We start from the raw sequence: 17,437 nt of genomic DNA on the forward strand, positions 1-17,437 counted from the left end.
CACACTGCGTGGTTGCGTTTAGCATCGAGGATTTGTACGTGCTGCCTTTACACTAACTCCGTAAACACGAATAAACTCCAGTGACAACTTCAAGACGTCTGGAGGAGAAGACGCAGCGTCAGACATTCGTCTTCAGGCTTCGAACAAAGACTCTGGACATCGTCTCCCGTCTCCGTCCACGAGAAGAGAAACCAGCCGAGTGTGATGAAGCCCAGAGAAGCTTCATCACAGCAGCTCCTCCAGACCAACACCTTCACACCTCATTACTTCAATGTGTGTTGAAGTAGTCCTGATGGTTTCAAGACCTAAAAAACACGAATACCACAAATATATTGTAATATTTGGAAGTTTTGTGTATTTTTCACATTGTGCCAGTGATGATCTGATTTCTTTCTCCCTCTGATGACCCAGGATGAGGGGGAGGTCCTGGGATCGATGTGGGGAGTCGGGCGTGGTCCTGCTGGGCTTCCTGACGCTGGCGGTGTCGATGGGGAACCTGTCCACCAGGGGGCTTCAGGTACACACCTCACTGCTTATCACTGAAAATCATGTTTGACTGGTGGTTTTAACAAACTCAGACTTCTTTGAGCAGATTGTGAAGACGACAGACAAAATGAGCTGTGAGTAAATCTGAAAACTAAAACTAGAAATGCCCGTAGATGTCTCAGAAGAAACAAAGTTTTGGTCTAAATAGCTTAAAGTCCATCGAGCTGCAGATCAGAGAACTTTCGGTCCAACTTCTTTTCAAACAGTGTTGAGTTAGAATTTCATCACTGGAACCGGATTCTCATACTGCAGAGAACAGTTAGAGCATTAAAGGTCTTGCACGTAACTTTCATTATTAATAACTAGGGTTGCAAAATTGCGGGAATATTCAAAGTTGGAAACTTTCCATGGGAATTAACGGGAATATACTGGAAATGCTGTAGGTAATTTATACTAACTGTATTTACCTTGTCATATACAGACATAAATATAAACATTTAGTTGTGTCATAGGCTGATTTGAGCCCTGAGGAAACTTTGGGCACTTGACTATATGCTTCTGCATCGTTGTGTCATTCTTAACATAGGTCTTTGCACAGTATTTGCAAATGTACACAGCCTTTCCTTCTACATTGGATGAGGTGAAATGTCTCCACACATGAGAGAGTGCACGTGGCATTGTTCTGTAGAATGAGATGAGAAAAAAGTTTGTAAAAAAACACTAATGCAATGCCAGAGATATAAATAGTTAGCCAAACTATTGGAATCGTCTGTAAACATATTTTACAATTGATGGATAAATGAATGGAAATAGTCTAGATGAACAGATGAACAATCCTCAATCAGCATGCTAATATATTTTCCCAGTAATATCATGGAAACTTACCTGACTAGTCCTTCACTCTACAGCAGGCCTCAATAGCCCTGCTGTAGAGTGAAGCATGCTGGGAGTTATCTGTGCATGTGATGGAAGAATGCACAGTGGAGGGTTGAAACTCAACGTTCCATACATCTTTAAAATAGAGTTTTGAATGATGTTTTTATTGCACAGTGTTTAATTTGCGTATTTTAGTTTTTTTTTCAACATTCCCCAAATTCCCGAGCTCAACTTCCCATGGAAAGTTTCCGGTAAATTTCCGGAAACTTTGCAACCCTATTAATGACGCTGGTGGCTTTTGAGGAAATGCCTTTATTTCTTTTTGCTTGTATTTGTGTGCTACTGAGCATTTGCCAAAACCCTGAGTCTTCAGGTTGGAGTCGTATCATCTGGTCTGCACCACATTCTTCTGTATTAATGCTGGCTAATAAAAATGCAGTTTCCAAGCAGGGAGCAAAAATGTGATTGATGTCAACGAGTGGAGTCGAGTGTTTTCAACCCAACTTCATGTCGTCTGCATGATGTCAAGCAACATTTCCACTTTTTAAAGTTTCTCACTAATGTCTTTACTTCACTGATGCACCTACATTCAGACAACAGCTCCGTGTTTGGAAGAAAACACGATAATATCTTCATGTTCATTTATTTTCAGTCGTGAGTCAGGACTGAAATGTGAAAATGATTCCACACAATAAAAATAAAAGCATTTGTCATTTATTCAAATCCCCTAAAGTTACTGATTTTGTCACGAGAAAAGAACAAAAGTGTTTTTCTCCTAAAGTAGTTTTTTATTTGTCTAAACAAAACTAACTCTGCCTGGCAGCTGGTCGTCTCGTAAGCTTCAGCGTGGGAGGAACCAAAATCCTTACAACAATCCACCTGTCAATCTAATGATCACATGGTCTTTGTCCTGCTGCTTTTCAGTTTTTCACTGACGATGGATTAGATCCGTCGTCATCGTCCAATATTCTCAAAGGAGATCAAACAGCAGAATTTAATCCAGAGAAGTGGAATAAAAACATTATAAACTCATGAATCTGAGCTCGCTGTCGAATCTCTCTCTTTACAGTCGACTCATCATCTTCTCGCTCTCCCTCTCTCTCACTTACGCCGTCTGTCTGGTATTTCCAGTGTCTCTCGCCCTCTCTCGCAGCTGCTCTGTCTCACACCTTGTAGAAGGAGCTCAGTGCACATTCCTCTGGTCACTGCGATGAATGTGTGCGAGTGACGGGACGCAGCCGCGGCCGGAGTCAACGCTGCCGCTGCACATCGGGAATGTGCGAAATGTTTGAGTGTCTTCACGCGACGGAGCCGCCGAACAAAACGCTCTGACGCTCGCACGCTGTCGCTCTATCGGCTGCTGACGCACTCGCTTGTGCAGCACGGTGGAACCAGAGTACCACAACTATTATAGTCCAGGCAAAGTAGCGTTTTACGACCGACTAATTGTAAAAGATTTTTTTTCAGCATAGATTATTTCTATGAGGTGTCCAGAACAACATACTAAAAGTCCTAAGAAATCCTAGTTGAGGAAATATGTTTAATTCTCATCAATGTTCCAACAAGGCAACAATACACCCCAAAAAGACTATTTTTTTCCTTTACTCCAATCAAAATAAAACTTTACACAATGAAAGTAACCATGAAACGTAGCATTTTTTGTATTACAAGTTTCTTTTGAAATGAATTTGACAAGCACATGAGCTCCACACTTAATGAATATGTCCTAATTTGCATAGGCAAACACCATTCATATGTATTACAAATACATACATAAATACATTTTCAAAGAAACTTGTAATACAAAAAATGTTACGTTTCATGGCTACTTTCATTGTGTAAAGTTTCATTTTGATAGGAGTAAAGGAAAAAAATAGTCTTTTTGGGGTGTATTGTTGCCTTATTGGCACATTGATGAGAATTAAACATATTTCCTCAACTAGGATTTCTTAGGACTTTTAGTATGTTGTTCTGGACACCTCATAGAAATAATCTATGCTGAAAAAAATTATTTTACAATTACTTCTATTTTTGGCTCCAAAATGGGCTACTTTGCCTGGACTATTACTGTTACACAACCAGACACACAACATGCAAGAGTTATTACTGTTATAGGAGATGAAACGATCATCATGGTTCTATTCACAGTATTATTACATAGAATCATAAAAAAGTACAGACACACAAATTAGTTATTTCATGCAGTAAAATATTAAAATAAAAAGATTTAATAAATAGCCAATACCAAAACTGTGTGTGTGGGGTAGGTTTTACGTACGTTGTGGGGACCTGCATCATAAAGTGACATTATGGGGACTTGTCATTTTTATGAGGACAAAAAGGTAGAGACATGGCTGTGTGTGTGTGTGTGTGTGTGTGTAGGAGGAGGGTGTGGCCTCCAACAGTCTGGAGGAGGAGCTGGAGGTGAACACGTACTGGTGGGGGGAGTGGGCCAAGTGGACCGCCTGCACTCGAACCTGCGGAGGCGGCGTGAAGTCACAGGAAAGACACTGCCTCAAACAGAGGTGTGCACACACACACACGCGCACACACACACACACACACACACACACACACACACACGCACACACACACACACACACACACACACTTATACACACACACACACACACACTTATATCGTTGTTGTGGTTGTTAATTCTTTACATGTTTGTTTTCTGTCCAAAGAAAGAAAGTTGCTGCTGGGAAAGACAACATGACGTGCACAGGAACTGCGAAGAAGTATCACCTCTGCAACACGAAGGTGAGTCACACACTTCAGCTCACTCCTGATTGGCTCCCAGCAGAGGACTGTGGTTGTGGCGGGAAGCCTCCAGGCGTGACAGCATGTGGTCGCCGGGCGAGGCTCAGAAAACCTTTCCCGAACAAATAAACACTTGCAGAGACTTTATTTGTGAACACTCTGTAAAACAGTTGAAATGGTGTGGTGTCTCTGCAGGAGTGTCCGGCCGCTGGGCGGAGCTTCAGAGAGGAGCAGTGCTGGTCCTTCGACTCGCAGCTTTACAGCGGGAGGAACTTCCAGTGGAAACCTCTGTATCCTGGTAATAACACTCGTTAAACCTCCCATTTCCTCCAGAGACTCACCGGAGGTCACTGAGGTCTCTGCTGCTGAATCTGTCATTTAAAGTTTAAACAGACTGATATATAAACTTTAATACAGGCTCAGGGCCCACAGAGAAAAACAACAATACATACAATCAATACATTACATTAACATATACAGGGAAAGAAGGGTTCCCAGATCTTGGATGTGTATTTGACAGAGCTGCGGCCAGCGTCTGTCATAAGATCAATTATTAGATTTGTCGAGCGGTCCAGCCGACTCATAAACTTAAAAGTTAGGTTCCTCAGCAAGGCCATGAAGGTAATTAGACCCATGCATCCTGATATGATTTTTACACTGACAACAAGCCATCTACAAACCAATCAGAGTCCAGTATATGTAGACGTAGCCTGAGTAGGAGATGAGGACAGGACGTACGTATGTCAGACAACATTCTTTAGTCCCTCAATTAAAAGATCAAATGAACTGATGCACAAACACATGACGCTTGTCCCACTTTCAGACCCATAAATCCAATAATCTCTTACACAAATGCTGCCCACTTGTGGTGATGACATAATTTATATCCGTGGTATCGAGGTCCAACCTGAAGAGAACTAGATCATAGTGAGATCTTGACCTTTGACCTGCGTTTTCCTCCAGACGACTACGTCCACATCTCCAGTAACCCCTGTGACCTCCACTGCACCACGACCGACGGCCAGCGGCAGCTGATGGTGACGGCTCGGGACGGAACGTCCTGCAAGGACAGCAGCTACCGCGGCGTCTGCGTGGACGGTAAGTGTGAGGTGAGTCCAGCTGCGTATTTACTTTGGTTTTACTGGTTTACTTCCGGTCACTCACTGCTCAGGAGGGAGGGAGAGAAGGAGGAAAAGGTTAAATCTCACCGAGGACCTTGGTTATCTTTTAGAAATATATTTTTTAAATTTAATTCTGAAAGCACTTAGTAGAGAAAGAGAAGTGCACATTTAATTCATGTCAGGCTCATAATATTCAAAATAATCTGATCTCATAAAAAATGATTAACTCTCTATATTGGTAACGTGTAATTACTGATAAGCTCCACCTCCTCTGCTCTTCTGCTCAGCCAATCGGATGTGACGGAGTTCTGTTTTCCTCCAACACTTTGGATAAGTGCGGCGTCTGTCAGGGCGACGGCAGCAGCTGCAGCCGAGTCAACGGGAACTCCCGCCGCGGAGCCACCACTCTCGGTGAAAACATTTAAACCTTCAGAATGAACCTGTAATTCTGTGAATTTCTTTCTCTTACTCACTGTTTCGAGAAAACATTCTTTTCATTTGTCTACTCAGTTCAGAATGAAAAGTTCAAATGATGCTCAGATTAAATAAGAGAACCAGAGATTAAAGTTCATTCTGGTTTCTTGCCGTCCAGGTTATTCTTTCATTACTCAAATCCCTGAAGGATCATGGGACATCCAGATCATTGAGAGGAAGAAGTCAGCGGATCTTCTGGGTGAGTTGTTGAATTTACCTGGAGCTTTCATTAGACCCGGGTTCCTGGAGTGGAAACACGATTTAAGAGTCTTTGTAAAGTGTCCAACGTGTCTTCTACTCTCCAGCTGTGACCGACCAGGCGGGAAACTTCTTCTTCAACGGAGCCTACAAGGTGGACACGCCTCAGAACTTCCACGCTGCCGGCACCGTCTTCAAGTACCGTCGACCCATGGACGTGTACGAGACCGGGATCGAGTACATCGTGGTCAAAGGCCCCATCGATCAGGCGATCAATATCCTGGTACGTCTCAGGTCTCCTCTGTCTTCACCTGTCCTCACCTGTCCTCACTCACCTTCACGTTCACCTTCATCACACACTGTTTAATAAAGGAAGAGCTGGTTGTGTCTCGTCTCTTTCTTCTTCATCACAAGAACCAGCAGCTCGAGGACCAAGTTTCATGAACCAGTCTAACCTCAACTTCTTCTCCTCCCTCAGGTTTGGAACCAGAACGGACGAATCCCGTACATCACCTACGAGTACACCGTCCTGCGGGACTCGCTGCCGCCCATCCCGCCTCCTCCTGTCTACACCGGCTCCGACACCTCCGCCGGCGAGGTCTCGGTGGAGGTGGGGACGCTGCTGTCCCCGAACAGCAGCGTCCATGAGCAGGTGGACCCCCAGGGCCAGATGGAGCCGGGGGCCGCAGACGGCCAGAAGGGCCAAGAGACCAATGAGGTCTACGAGGAGACGGCGTCCATCGACTGCGACCAGGACGCAGCGGCTGCACCAAAACTCACAGGTGGAGACCAGCGTCGGTAACATATCCCACTTGAGTAGGTTTATGACCTGTACTGCAGCCAACCACCAGGGGGCGAGCCACACATTTTGCTTTCACCTTTAGGGAAGCATAATGTCGTCCATCTATATAAAGACATTTCAGAGTTCATAGTTCAAGAGTTCAAGGTTCGTGTTTGGTTCCTTATCAGCTGATATTTATGACGACTCACACGTGATCGTCTCCACGGAGCTCGAACAGAATCTTCAGCTCCAGCGGTTTATTAGCTGACGAGTCAAACTGGGTCAGAGGCTTCACCCTCTTCTCGGCTGTTTCTCTGGACGTGTGTGCGACGGCCCTTCACGTCTCTGCATTATTCATCCTACAGACACACAAAGGAGATCGAGAGCCGATGAAAAATTCAGACATTTGGTGTTTTCACCCCCTTTTTAAAAAAAACGGCTGCATCGCAAACTTGAGCGGTAATGGCTCTCAGCTCGCTCAGCTGACCGTCCGGGCCATTACATGTCTTCAGCTGCTGGTGGTGCTGGTGGTGGTGGGGGGGGGGGGGTGCTGGTGCTGGTGCTGGTGCAAGGAGACGGCTCCACACAGGCTGACGTCACAGACTCAGACTCTATCCTCTCGGCTTCCTTTTCTGTTTCTCCTCATATTATTCAGTTTTTGTTTCAGAAAGCAGTTGATTCAAATCAAATCAAAGTTTATTGTCACATGCACCAATGACAGTGTCATCGGAGCAGTGAAATTCTTATGACATGACAGGAAACATCTAGGCAGTAGACAGGCTTTTTACAAAATTTAAAAAATGACATACCATATAACATATAGCATATAGCATATAGCATAAAGCATAAAGCATAAAGCATAGCAGAACGAAGCAGCAGTAAGTGTTCACCGGGTGAAGGAGTGGGGAATATTAAATTAAATAATATGAATATGAATATATGTGTAGGAAGTGTATTTGTATGGGTGGTGGAGCAGACTCAACTCTCAGGTCAAAGTTATATCAGACTGTCGAGGTGTTTGTGATCTGACCAAACATGGAGGTGAAACTTAGAGGAGTGATATTTATAGTATTTATTTGTTGTTAAGCGACTGTTAAAGTGATGCTGTAGTTTTGAACTCTCTCTCTCTCTCTCTCGTCCATCAGAAGGAAACAGCAGTCACACCGGCAGCACTGTGAACCCGGCCGCTGCCGCTGGAGTCCTGGATCCAGGACCCGACTCACCCAACCTCATCTGGAGGGTTCTGCTGGACGGACGCATCAGCCCCGACGAGCTGCTCATCAACATCTCCTCCAACCAGCTGCTGACGGAGGGCGGCGGCCTGTTCTCGTCCGAGCTGGGACCCGGCGAGTCGGACCTGAGCCTGGAGCGAGAGTTCGGTCTGAACGAGACGCTGGAGTTCACGCTGGGCCGCAGACGCAATGACAGCGGAGACCCGGTGTCCCAGAACAAAACGGTGCAGAACACAGGGAGGACGTCCAGCCGCTCCAACAGAACCAGGTAATCCAGCAGAACCAGGTTCTCTACAAGAACCAGGTAATCCAGCAGAACCAGGTTCTCCAACAGAACCTGGTTATCTAACAGGACCAGGTAATCCAGCAGAACTAAATAATCCAACACAACTGGGTAATCCAGCAGAACCAGTTAATCCAAAAGAATCAGGTTCCCTAACAGGACCAGGTAATCCAGCAGAACTAAATAATCCAACATAACTGGGTAATCCAGCAGAACCAGGTTCTCTACAAGAACCAGGTAATCCAGCAGAACTAATTTATCTAACAGAACCAGGTAATCCAGCAGAACCAGGTTCTCCAACAGAACCAGGTTCTCTACAAGAACCAGGTAATCCAGCAGAACTAACTAATCTAACAGAACCAGGTAATCCATCAGAACCAGGTTCTCCAACAGAACCTGGTTATCTAACAGGACCAGGTAATCCAGCAGAACTAAATAATCCAACACAACTGGGTTATCCAGCAGAACCAGTTTATCCAAAAGAATCAGGTTCCCTAACAGGACCAGGTAATCCAACAGAACTAAATAATCCAATAAAACCAGGTAATCCAAGGAAACCAACTAATCCAGCAGAACCAAGTTCTCTAACAGAATCAGGTCAAGGGAACCAGGTAGTCCAGCAGAACCAGGTTCTCTACAAGAACCAGATAATCCAGCAGAACTAAATAATCCAACACAACTGTGTAATCCAGCAGAACCAGGTAATCCAGCAGAACCAGGTTCTCTAACAGGACCAGGTAATCCAGCAGAACCAGGTTCTCTACAAGAACCAGATAATCCAGCAGAACTAAATAATCCAACACAACTGGGTAATCCAGCAGAACCAGGTAATCCAGCAGAACCAGGTTCTCTAACAGGACCAGCTAATCCAGCAGAACCAGACCACCCAACAGCACAAAGATAAGAAGGACATATCGTTTTCAGATGATGAACAGACGTCCACCGTCAGTTTGGAGTCTCAGGAAACAGTTTCCTCTCTGACTGGATTCCGTCTGTATTATCAAACTGAGCCTCGATGTTCAGACACTGTGGAGGTGCTGCAGGTTCTGTATGAGAGACAGGTTGGACACCGTGGTTCTCCTCTGGAGACGTCCACACAGAGGAGACAGACAGACCTCCAGGGACAGACAGACAGGTGTAGGAACTGTGGTGATACAGTACAGACAGTAGGAGCAGACACACAGACAGACAGGTCGAGCCAGCAGCTCTTACATCCATCAAATTTATATTTCATGTCATTCATGTAGCAGGTCTGAGCCAGTCGCCGTAAAACCCCCGACACGCCCTCGGCTCTCAAGCAAGTTAATCAAAGTGTTTTCAGGAAAAGTGAAAGTTTGATGCGAAGGAGGAAAGTGATCCGTCGGAGCGGGAGCGACTCTGGGGAGGAAACGTCTGGCGGCTGTCGGAGGGAGAGTGACCGGCGTGATGACAAGAATGTGAACACGACTTTAATGTGATGAAAGAAGTGAGGGCGTGATCTGCTGCCATGGAGACGGAGAATCAGCCGAGTGATCACTGGGTGTAAAGTCTCCTCGAGTCTGAGGAGAAACACAAACTCCTGCAGAGTCGTTACATGAACGACTCCGGTCAAATCTCACAGAGATGAGGCGGAATTCTTGTATGACACACAAATAAATTCTGCTACAGACACAGTTTTCCTTTCCTTATACAGTGTGTGTGTGTGTGTGTGTGTGTGTGTGTGTGTGTGTGTGTGTGTGTGTGTGTGTGTGTGTGTGTGTGTGTGTGTGTGTGTGTGTGTGTGTGTGTGTGTGTGTGTGTCTCTCTCAGGGGGAATCAGAGGCTCTACCAGAAGAACCTGAAGCTGAGTCCTGCCGACATGTATCGCTGGAAACTTTCCTCTCAGGAGCCCTGCAGCATGACGTGCTCTATAGGTACACACACACACACACACACACACACACACACACACACACACACACACACACACAAACACACACACACACACACACACACAGACAAACGTCAAAGGTTCAATCTGTAACTTTTCCATATTTAAATAGTCTAAAATCCTCTGACCAGTGTTAGAAGAAACTTTAATTGCTGCGCTTCATGTGATCGCCTGTTGGTGGCGTCACATCCTCTTTGTGCATGTGTCAGTGATTATTGTCAGACCAGTCAAAAGTCACATGTTTATGAAGCACTTTTTACATCTTGGGTTTTAACTTGATATTTGAAGCAGATGAAGGATTTCGGTCGTCTGGATCTGAAGTCTTCAGAGAAACAAGCTGAGCAAACGTTAGGTCGACTCTCAGCCAATCAGAGACGAGTCAGAGAAACAAGAAGCTGCTTTATTCAATGATTTTACTGATTGAATCAGCAGATTTTTATTCTTAAACATCATTAAACTTCACAATAAAACAACATTTTAAATAAAGCGAGACAGAAACTTCAACACTTTTATTTCTGCTGCTACTTTGAATATTTTCTTTCTTTCTTTCTTTGCAGCACTTTGAGTTTTCTTTGTGTATAAAATGTTGTGTAGCCTCCAGTTGATGGTTTGTTTCTCGCGGTGCAGGCGTGTCCAGGTCCTTCGTGTCGTGTGTTCGCTACGACGGCATCGAGGTGCACGACATGTACTGTGACGCTCTGACCCGACCCGAGCCCGTCCACGACTTCTGCATCGGCAGAGAGTGTCAGCCCAGGTCAGGAAAACAAACACTGAACACATTGTGTGTAACACACAGTGTTGTGTGTAGTATGTTATAAAGCGTGATGAACTGGCGTGCAGGTGGGAGGCGAGCAGCTGGAGCGAGTGCTCCAGGACGTGTGGCGAGGGATTCCAGTTCCGGCAGGTCCGCTGCTGGAAGATGCTGTCGCCCGGCCTGGACAGCTCGGTGTACAGTGACCTCTGCACCCTGGCCGACCTGGAGCGACCCGTGGAGAGGCGGGCCTGCAAGAGCCCGGCCTGCGGGCCCCAGTGGGAGGTGGCCGAGTGGACGGAGGTACGAGAGCAAACCGGAGGACACGCCCCTCTTCACACTGGTTTTACTTTCTCCACTTTTTAATTTGAAATTTTTTTACTGTATTAACCCTTTGATACACAACATGGGTCAAAAGTGACCTGATGGAGTTTTGATTGTAAATATCTTTGCAATAAATTTGATTTCATCATTCAGAGTTCCAGGAATTCCTCAATTAACTTGTTTTTGATAATTACAAATTCTTATTTTCAATTGTCCTTTTTTACTTTTTTAATAAAAATAATTTTTGTATCACTACCCTTCTAAGGCACAACATGGGTCAAAAATGATCCACATTCATTTCACATGTTATTTCATGCATGGCTGTGCTTCTTTGCTATATCGTTTTAATTTATTTAATCATTTAATATTACAAAGTATTCATTAAGATATCTTGTTTTTGATTACTACAAATCATTATTTTCATTTTCTCTGTCTTAATTTTTGAACAAAAATAGTTTTTGTATTACCACATCAAGTTTACACACATGGATCAAAAATGACCCATGTATGCAAGAGTGAATTTGATAGGAACCTTTGATTTGTAAATGTTATAGTTAGTTATGTTATGTTTACTGTGGACAACTTTTCACATGCCATACTTATCAAAACTTGTAATTCTTGACCCATGTTGTGCCTTCGAAGGGATTTGCATAGCTTGTGCATCAAAGGGTTAAAACGTTTTGCTCATAAAAAGCTTGAATGGTCTCGTTCTGCGTCCTGGTCTCAGTGTCTTGCGAAGTGCGGCCTCCGAGCCCAGGTGACCCGGGACGTCCGCTGCACCGATGAGACCCGGTCATGTGACCCGATGACCAGACCACCCAGCATCAAGAACTGCACGGGTCCGCCCTGTGAACGCCACTGGACCGTGTCCGAGTGGGGACCCGTGAGTTTCCTCCCTCTGTGTCTGTGCTCTGTCATCTGATCTGGGAATATAGATCATTACATACAGATATAAATAATAGGAACTTGTTACTGTCGACCCAGTTATAAATATTGTTTTCTCTGCCGTTAAAATCACAGACAGTGAAGAAAAGTCCATCTGGTTGATTTAAGGTTTCTTCGTAGAATAATTCTTATTTCCTGTGTCTGAGTCATTCATAAAAGAAGATAAATTCCTCTCATTTGAAACAGCTTTTCCTTCGTCTCATGTTCCTGAGATTGATGGCTCACCTGTCCTCGGCCGTCTTCACTACAGCGAACACACTCTGTGTGAATTTGTGGCTTTTATCGGTGTCGTACAGACAAATGTAGTTTCTGATGATTTTCCATTCAAAGTCCACGTCTGGAAACTTTCACGTCTAATTTACAACCGTCGAGTCGAACCTGGAAAAAGCCGGCGGGAGCTCGAACAGCCGAGAAATGTTCCTGTGAAATACGGCTCCTGGTGCAACAGCTAATGTTGGGTCAGGCATATTTATTATTATTTACACACTGTGAGTGTTTCTAGTTTACTGGGATTTACTGGTTTATGATGTTCAGCTGTGCAGTCGAACAGAACCAGTGAAACATCCTCTGCCGTAAATCTGTGGTTTTATTGACTCATTTAATTTCCTCTCGTGTTTGATGAGTTGGTTTAAACAGTTTTTTTTAAACAGAAACACAAACATCTGCATCTTAAGACGTTGCCAGTTTGCACATGTTTGATTTTATTTTGAAGGGTCAATTCAAATAAATTCCCCTTTTTCATTAATTTTGTCAGAAAGTTTTATTCTTCATTATGATTTAATATTCCTGGGTTATTTTCTAAACATTTATTAATCGCAGATTTATGCAGCCCCCACGCAAACACACTTTGCAGTTTCATTTTTTAATTTCGATTTTATTTCTTGAATTCCAGTGAAAAGCCTTAAATTGTACAAAGAAAAGCATCAAAAAACCTGACGTATAAAAACACTAAAAAATGCTTCGATAAAAGCATAATGAACAGTTTATATATTTTCTTAACGACAGTCAGATAACGAGTGTTTGCTCAGGGAATCGATCCTGTGACGTGAAGCTGTCTCCTCACACGTGTCACTCTGACCTGATCTGACTTCACGTGTTGGACGCCGCTGTCTCCTGTGATTCACGCCCTCTGACCTTTGCCCTCCTGTCGCCTCAGTGCTCGGGCTCGTGTGGCCAGGGGAAGACGATGCGTCACGTGTACTGTAAGGCCGGGGACGGACGCGTGGTCCCGGAGAACCAGTGCTCTGTGGAGGACAAGCCACTGGCCATCCACCCCTGTGGAGAGAGGGACTGCGCCCCCCACTGGCTGAGCCAAGACTGGGAGAGGGTGAGACCACCTTCCTCATCCTGATCAGTTTGATATTTCACTTAAACAAGTTCACTATATATTAACCTTCTTGTTCTATATTGTAAAACTAAAGGAGACATGATTTTTATTTGTGTTTCTCTAGTTTGTTATAAAGAATTATTCAGTGAATTTGAAAAGCTCTGTGATGGATTCGGCTCCTCAGCTGTTTCCTCAGGTGTTGGCTCCTGATCGAGTCTTGTAGACCATGAAGAATTTCTGTCTGGTCGCCGAGCAACCGAGCTGCAGTCAGACACAAGGAGAAGGTTGTAACGTCCCTCGGGTTGTGCGTCAGTAACTGTGTTGTGTCCCGACCCACAGTGCAACACAACCTGCGGGCGCGGCGTGAAGCGGAGGACGCTCATGTGCGTCGGCATCAGCGGAGGAAAGTTCCAGATCTTCGAGGAGGAGGCGTGCGGAGGCAGCGAGAAGCCGGAGGAGGAGAACACCTGCTTCGAGAGGCCGTGCTTCAAGTGGTACACCACCCCCTGGTCGGAGGTGAGTACTACACCTCACTGGGACGATCCCAGTGTTCTGGGTTCCCTGAGTTCACTTTAACATTCACCCTCCGGTTGAGCTGGAAAAAGATGTGAGGCCGGAGAACCGGAGAACCCACTAGAGCCTGAGGAACACGGGACCAGGGGAAGACACACACCTGTAGAACCTTTGTCATTGTGTGTAAATACAGTAAATCTGGGGAACACACAACACAGGGAACAGCCGTGTGGGAACAGGGGACCAAACTGGTTCTCTGTGTCAGTCAAATTAAAATAACATCATCAATCTTTTTATTTAATCCCTTTGTTTGATTCTCTTCAGTTGGACCTTTGGACCTGTGTGTGTTGTGTAAGGTGTGTGTGTGTTGTGTGTCTCCTCAGTGCACGAAGACGTGTGGCGTGGGCGTGCGGATGAGGGACGTGAAGTGTTACCAGAGCCGGGAGCTGGTCCGGGGCTGCGACCCGCTCACCAGGCCGGTGGCCAAGCAGACCTGCACGCTGCAGGCCTGTCCCACCGAGCCCCCCGGTAACACCTGTCTGTCCTCCTGTCTGTCCTCCTGTCTGTCCTCTCCCAGCAACCTGTCTGTCCTCCTGTCTGTCCTCTCCCAGCAACCTGTCTGTCCTCCTGTCTGTCCTCTCCCAGAAACCTGTCTGTCCTCCTGTCTGTCCTCCTGTCTGTCCTCCTGTCTGTCATCTCCCAGAAACCTGTCTGTCCTCCTGTCTGTCCTCCTGTCTGTCCTCTCCCAGCAACCTGTCTGTCCTCTCCCAGCAACCTTTCTGTCCTCATGTCTGTCCTCTCCCAGCAACCTGTCTGTCCTCCTGTCTGTCCTCTCCCAGCAACCTGTCTATCCTCTCCCAGCAACCTTTCTGTCCTCCTGTCTGTCCTCTCCCAGAAACCTGTCTGTCCTCCTGTCTGTCCTCCTGTCTGTCCTCTCCCAGCAACCTGTCTGTCCTCTCCCAGAAACCTGTCTGTCCTCCTGTCTGTCCTCCTGTCTGTCCTATCCCAGCAACCTGTCTGTCCTCTCCCAGCAACCTTTCTGTCCTCATGTCTGTCCTCTCCCAGCAACCTGTCTGTCCTCCTGTCTGTCCTCTCCCAGCAACCTGTCTGTCCTCTCCCAGCAACCTTTCTGTCCTCCTGTCTGTCCTCTCCCAGAAACCTGTCTGTCCTCCTGTCTGTCCTCCTGTCTGTCCTCTCCCAGCAACCTGTCTGTCCTCTCCCAGCAACCTTTCTGTCCTCCTGTCTGTCCTCTCCCAGAAACCTGTCTGTCCTCCTGTCTGTCCTCCTGTCTGTCCTCTCCCAGCAACCTGTCTGTCCTCTCCCAGCAACCTTTCTGTCCTCCTGTCTGTCCTCTCCCAGAAACCTGTCTGTCCTCCTGTCTGTCCTCCTGTCTGTCCTCTCCCAGCAACCTGTCTGTCCTCTCCCAGCAACCTTTCTGTCCTCCTGTCTGTCCTCTCCCAGAAACCTGTCTGTCCTCCTGTCTGTCCTCCTGTCTGTCCTCTCCCAGCAACCTTTCTGTCCTCCTGTCTGTCCTCTCCCAGAAACCTGTCTGTCCTCCTGTCTGTCCTCCTGTCTGTCCTCTCCCAGAAACCTGTCTGTCCTCCTGTCTGTCCTCTCCCAGCAACCTGTCTGTCCTCCTGTCTGTCCTCCTGTCTGTCCTCCTGTCTGTCCTCTCCCAGCAACCTTTCTGTCCTCCTGTCTGTCCTCTCCCAGAAACCTGTCTGTCCTCCTGTCTGTCCTCCTGTCTGTCTCCCAGCCACACGTCTCCGTCTCTGGTCCCTGGTTTCATACTGGAATCATGTGATCTTGATTTAAATGATTTAAGTCTCACTGAGAGGAACCAGTGACGTGAAGCTTCTCTTCCTGGAGGTCGTCGAAGGATCAAATAATTTAAAGTCTGAAAGTTCCAGAAACACAATCTGTTAAAAAAGACTCATGAGGTCACTGTGACCTTTGACCACTGAAATATAATCTGTCTAATTTAATTCCATAAAGACAGACTTGAGATATCAAGAGACCAAAGCATGTTTTGTGAGGTCACAGTGACCTTTGACCTTCAACAACCAAAGTCACATCAATTCATCCTTGAAATCAACTCAAGAACGAACAACCCCCCCCCCCCCCCCCCCCAAACAGCAACTGTCAGTGAAATGAAGCTAACATATCTGAGAACAGCGCCACCTGGGGGTTAAACCTCATTTTTAAGTCATTTGTGTTTGAGCAGCAGTGATGGTGGAGTTGAGTCACAGGATCGAGCTGTCGACCAATCAGGAGTCAGGCTGTCAATCATCACGTCTCAAATCACAAATTAAAACCAAACTGATCAGAAACACTTGAACATCAGTGAGATAAGAATTGTGAAAAGTCCGAAGTTGCAAGTTTTCCTTTGTTTTCTTACGATAAAAATGTGATTCTGGATTTATTTTGATTTTTGTTTCTTCAACCGTTTAATTTTCCTCATTTACTAAATAGAACGAGGATTTTGTTGTAGAAGAACAGTTCCATGTTTTCTAAAGGATCTTTGATTTGGCAGATGAGAGCTGTCAGGACCGGCCCTCCACCAACTGCCTGCTGGCTCTGAAGGTCAATCTGTGCAGCCACTGGTACTACAGCAAGGCCTGCTGCCACTCGTGCCGCGCCGTGCGCCCTCCACCCTCCTAGTCCCGGACCCCTCCCTCCGCTCTCCTAGTCCCGGACCCCTCCATCAACCCTCCTAGTCCCGGACCCCTCCCTCCGCCCTCCTAGTCCCGGACCCCTGCCTCCGCCCTCCTAGTCCCGGACCCCTCCCTCCACCCTCCTAGTCCCGGACCCCTCCCTCCGCCCTCCTAGTCCCGGACCCCTCCCTCCACCCTCCTAGTCCCGGACCCCTCCCTCCGCCCTCCTAGTCCCGGACCCCTGCCTCCGCCCTCCTAGTCCCGGACCCCTCCCTCCGCCCTCCTAGTCCCTGACCCCTCCCTCCACCCTCCTAGTCCCGGACCCCTGCCTCCGCCCTCCTAGTCCCGGACCCCTCCCTCCGCCCTCCTAGTCCCGGACCCCTCCCTCCGCCCTCCTAGTCCCGGACCCCTCCCTCCACCCTCCTAGTCCCGGACCCCTCCCTCCGCCCTCCTAGTCCCGGACCCCTCCCTCCGCCCTCCTAGTCCCGGACCCCTCCCTCCGCCCTCCTAGTCCCGGACCCCTGCCTCCGCCCTCCTAGTCCCGGACCCCTCCCTCCACCCTCCTAGTCCCGGACCCCTCCCTCCGCCCTCCTAGTCCCGGACCCCTCCCTCCACCCTCCTAGTCCCTCCACCCTCCATCAACCCTCCTAGTCCCGGACCCCTGCCTCCGCCCTCCTAGTCCCGGACCCCTCCCTCCACCCTCCTAGTCCCGGACCCCTCCCTTCGCCCTCCTAGTCCCGGACCCCTCCCTCCGCCCTCCTAGTCCCGGACCCCTCCCTCCGCCCTCCTAGTCCCGGAC

General features: G+C 47.1%; 1 protein-coding gene across 1 annotated transcript; it reads left to right on the forward strand.

Moving 5' to 3' along the window:
• Positions 1-412: 412 nt before the first annotated feature.
• Positions 413-16,645, forward strand: adamtsl2 (ADAMTS-like 2). The gene is made up of 18 exons (XM_061072237.1): positions 413-517; positions 3,745-3,887; positions 4,051-4,126; positions 4,322-4,424; positions 5,090-5,235; positions 5,535-5,658; positions 5,840-5,920; positions 6,027-6,202; positions 6,398-6,701; positions 7,849-8,200; positions 10,004-10,107; positions 10,752-10,878; positions 10,965-11,178; positions 11,927-12,082; positions 13,301-13,471; positions 13,811-13,987; positions 14,368-14,512; positions 16,518-16,645. Exons 1-18 carry the CDS (start codon positions 413-415, stop codon positions 16,643-16,645), a joined length of 2,832 nt encoding a protein of 943 aa, XP_060928220.1.
• The last annotated feature ends 792 nt before the right edge of the window (positions 16,646-17,437 follow it).

Source organism: Limanda limanda, chromosome 5 (assembly GCF_963576545.1).
Source record: "Limanda limanda chromosome 5, fLimLim1.1, whole genome shotgun sequence".
Taxonomy (NCBI): Eukaryota; Metazoa; Chordata; class Actinopteri; order Pleuronectiformes; family Pleuronectidae; genus Limanda; species Limanda limanda.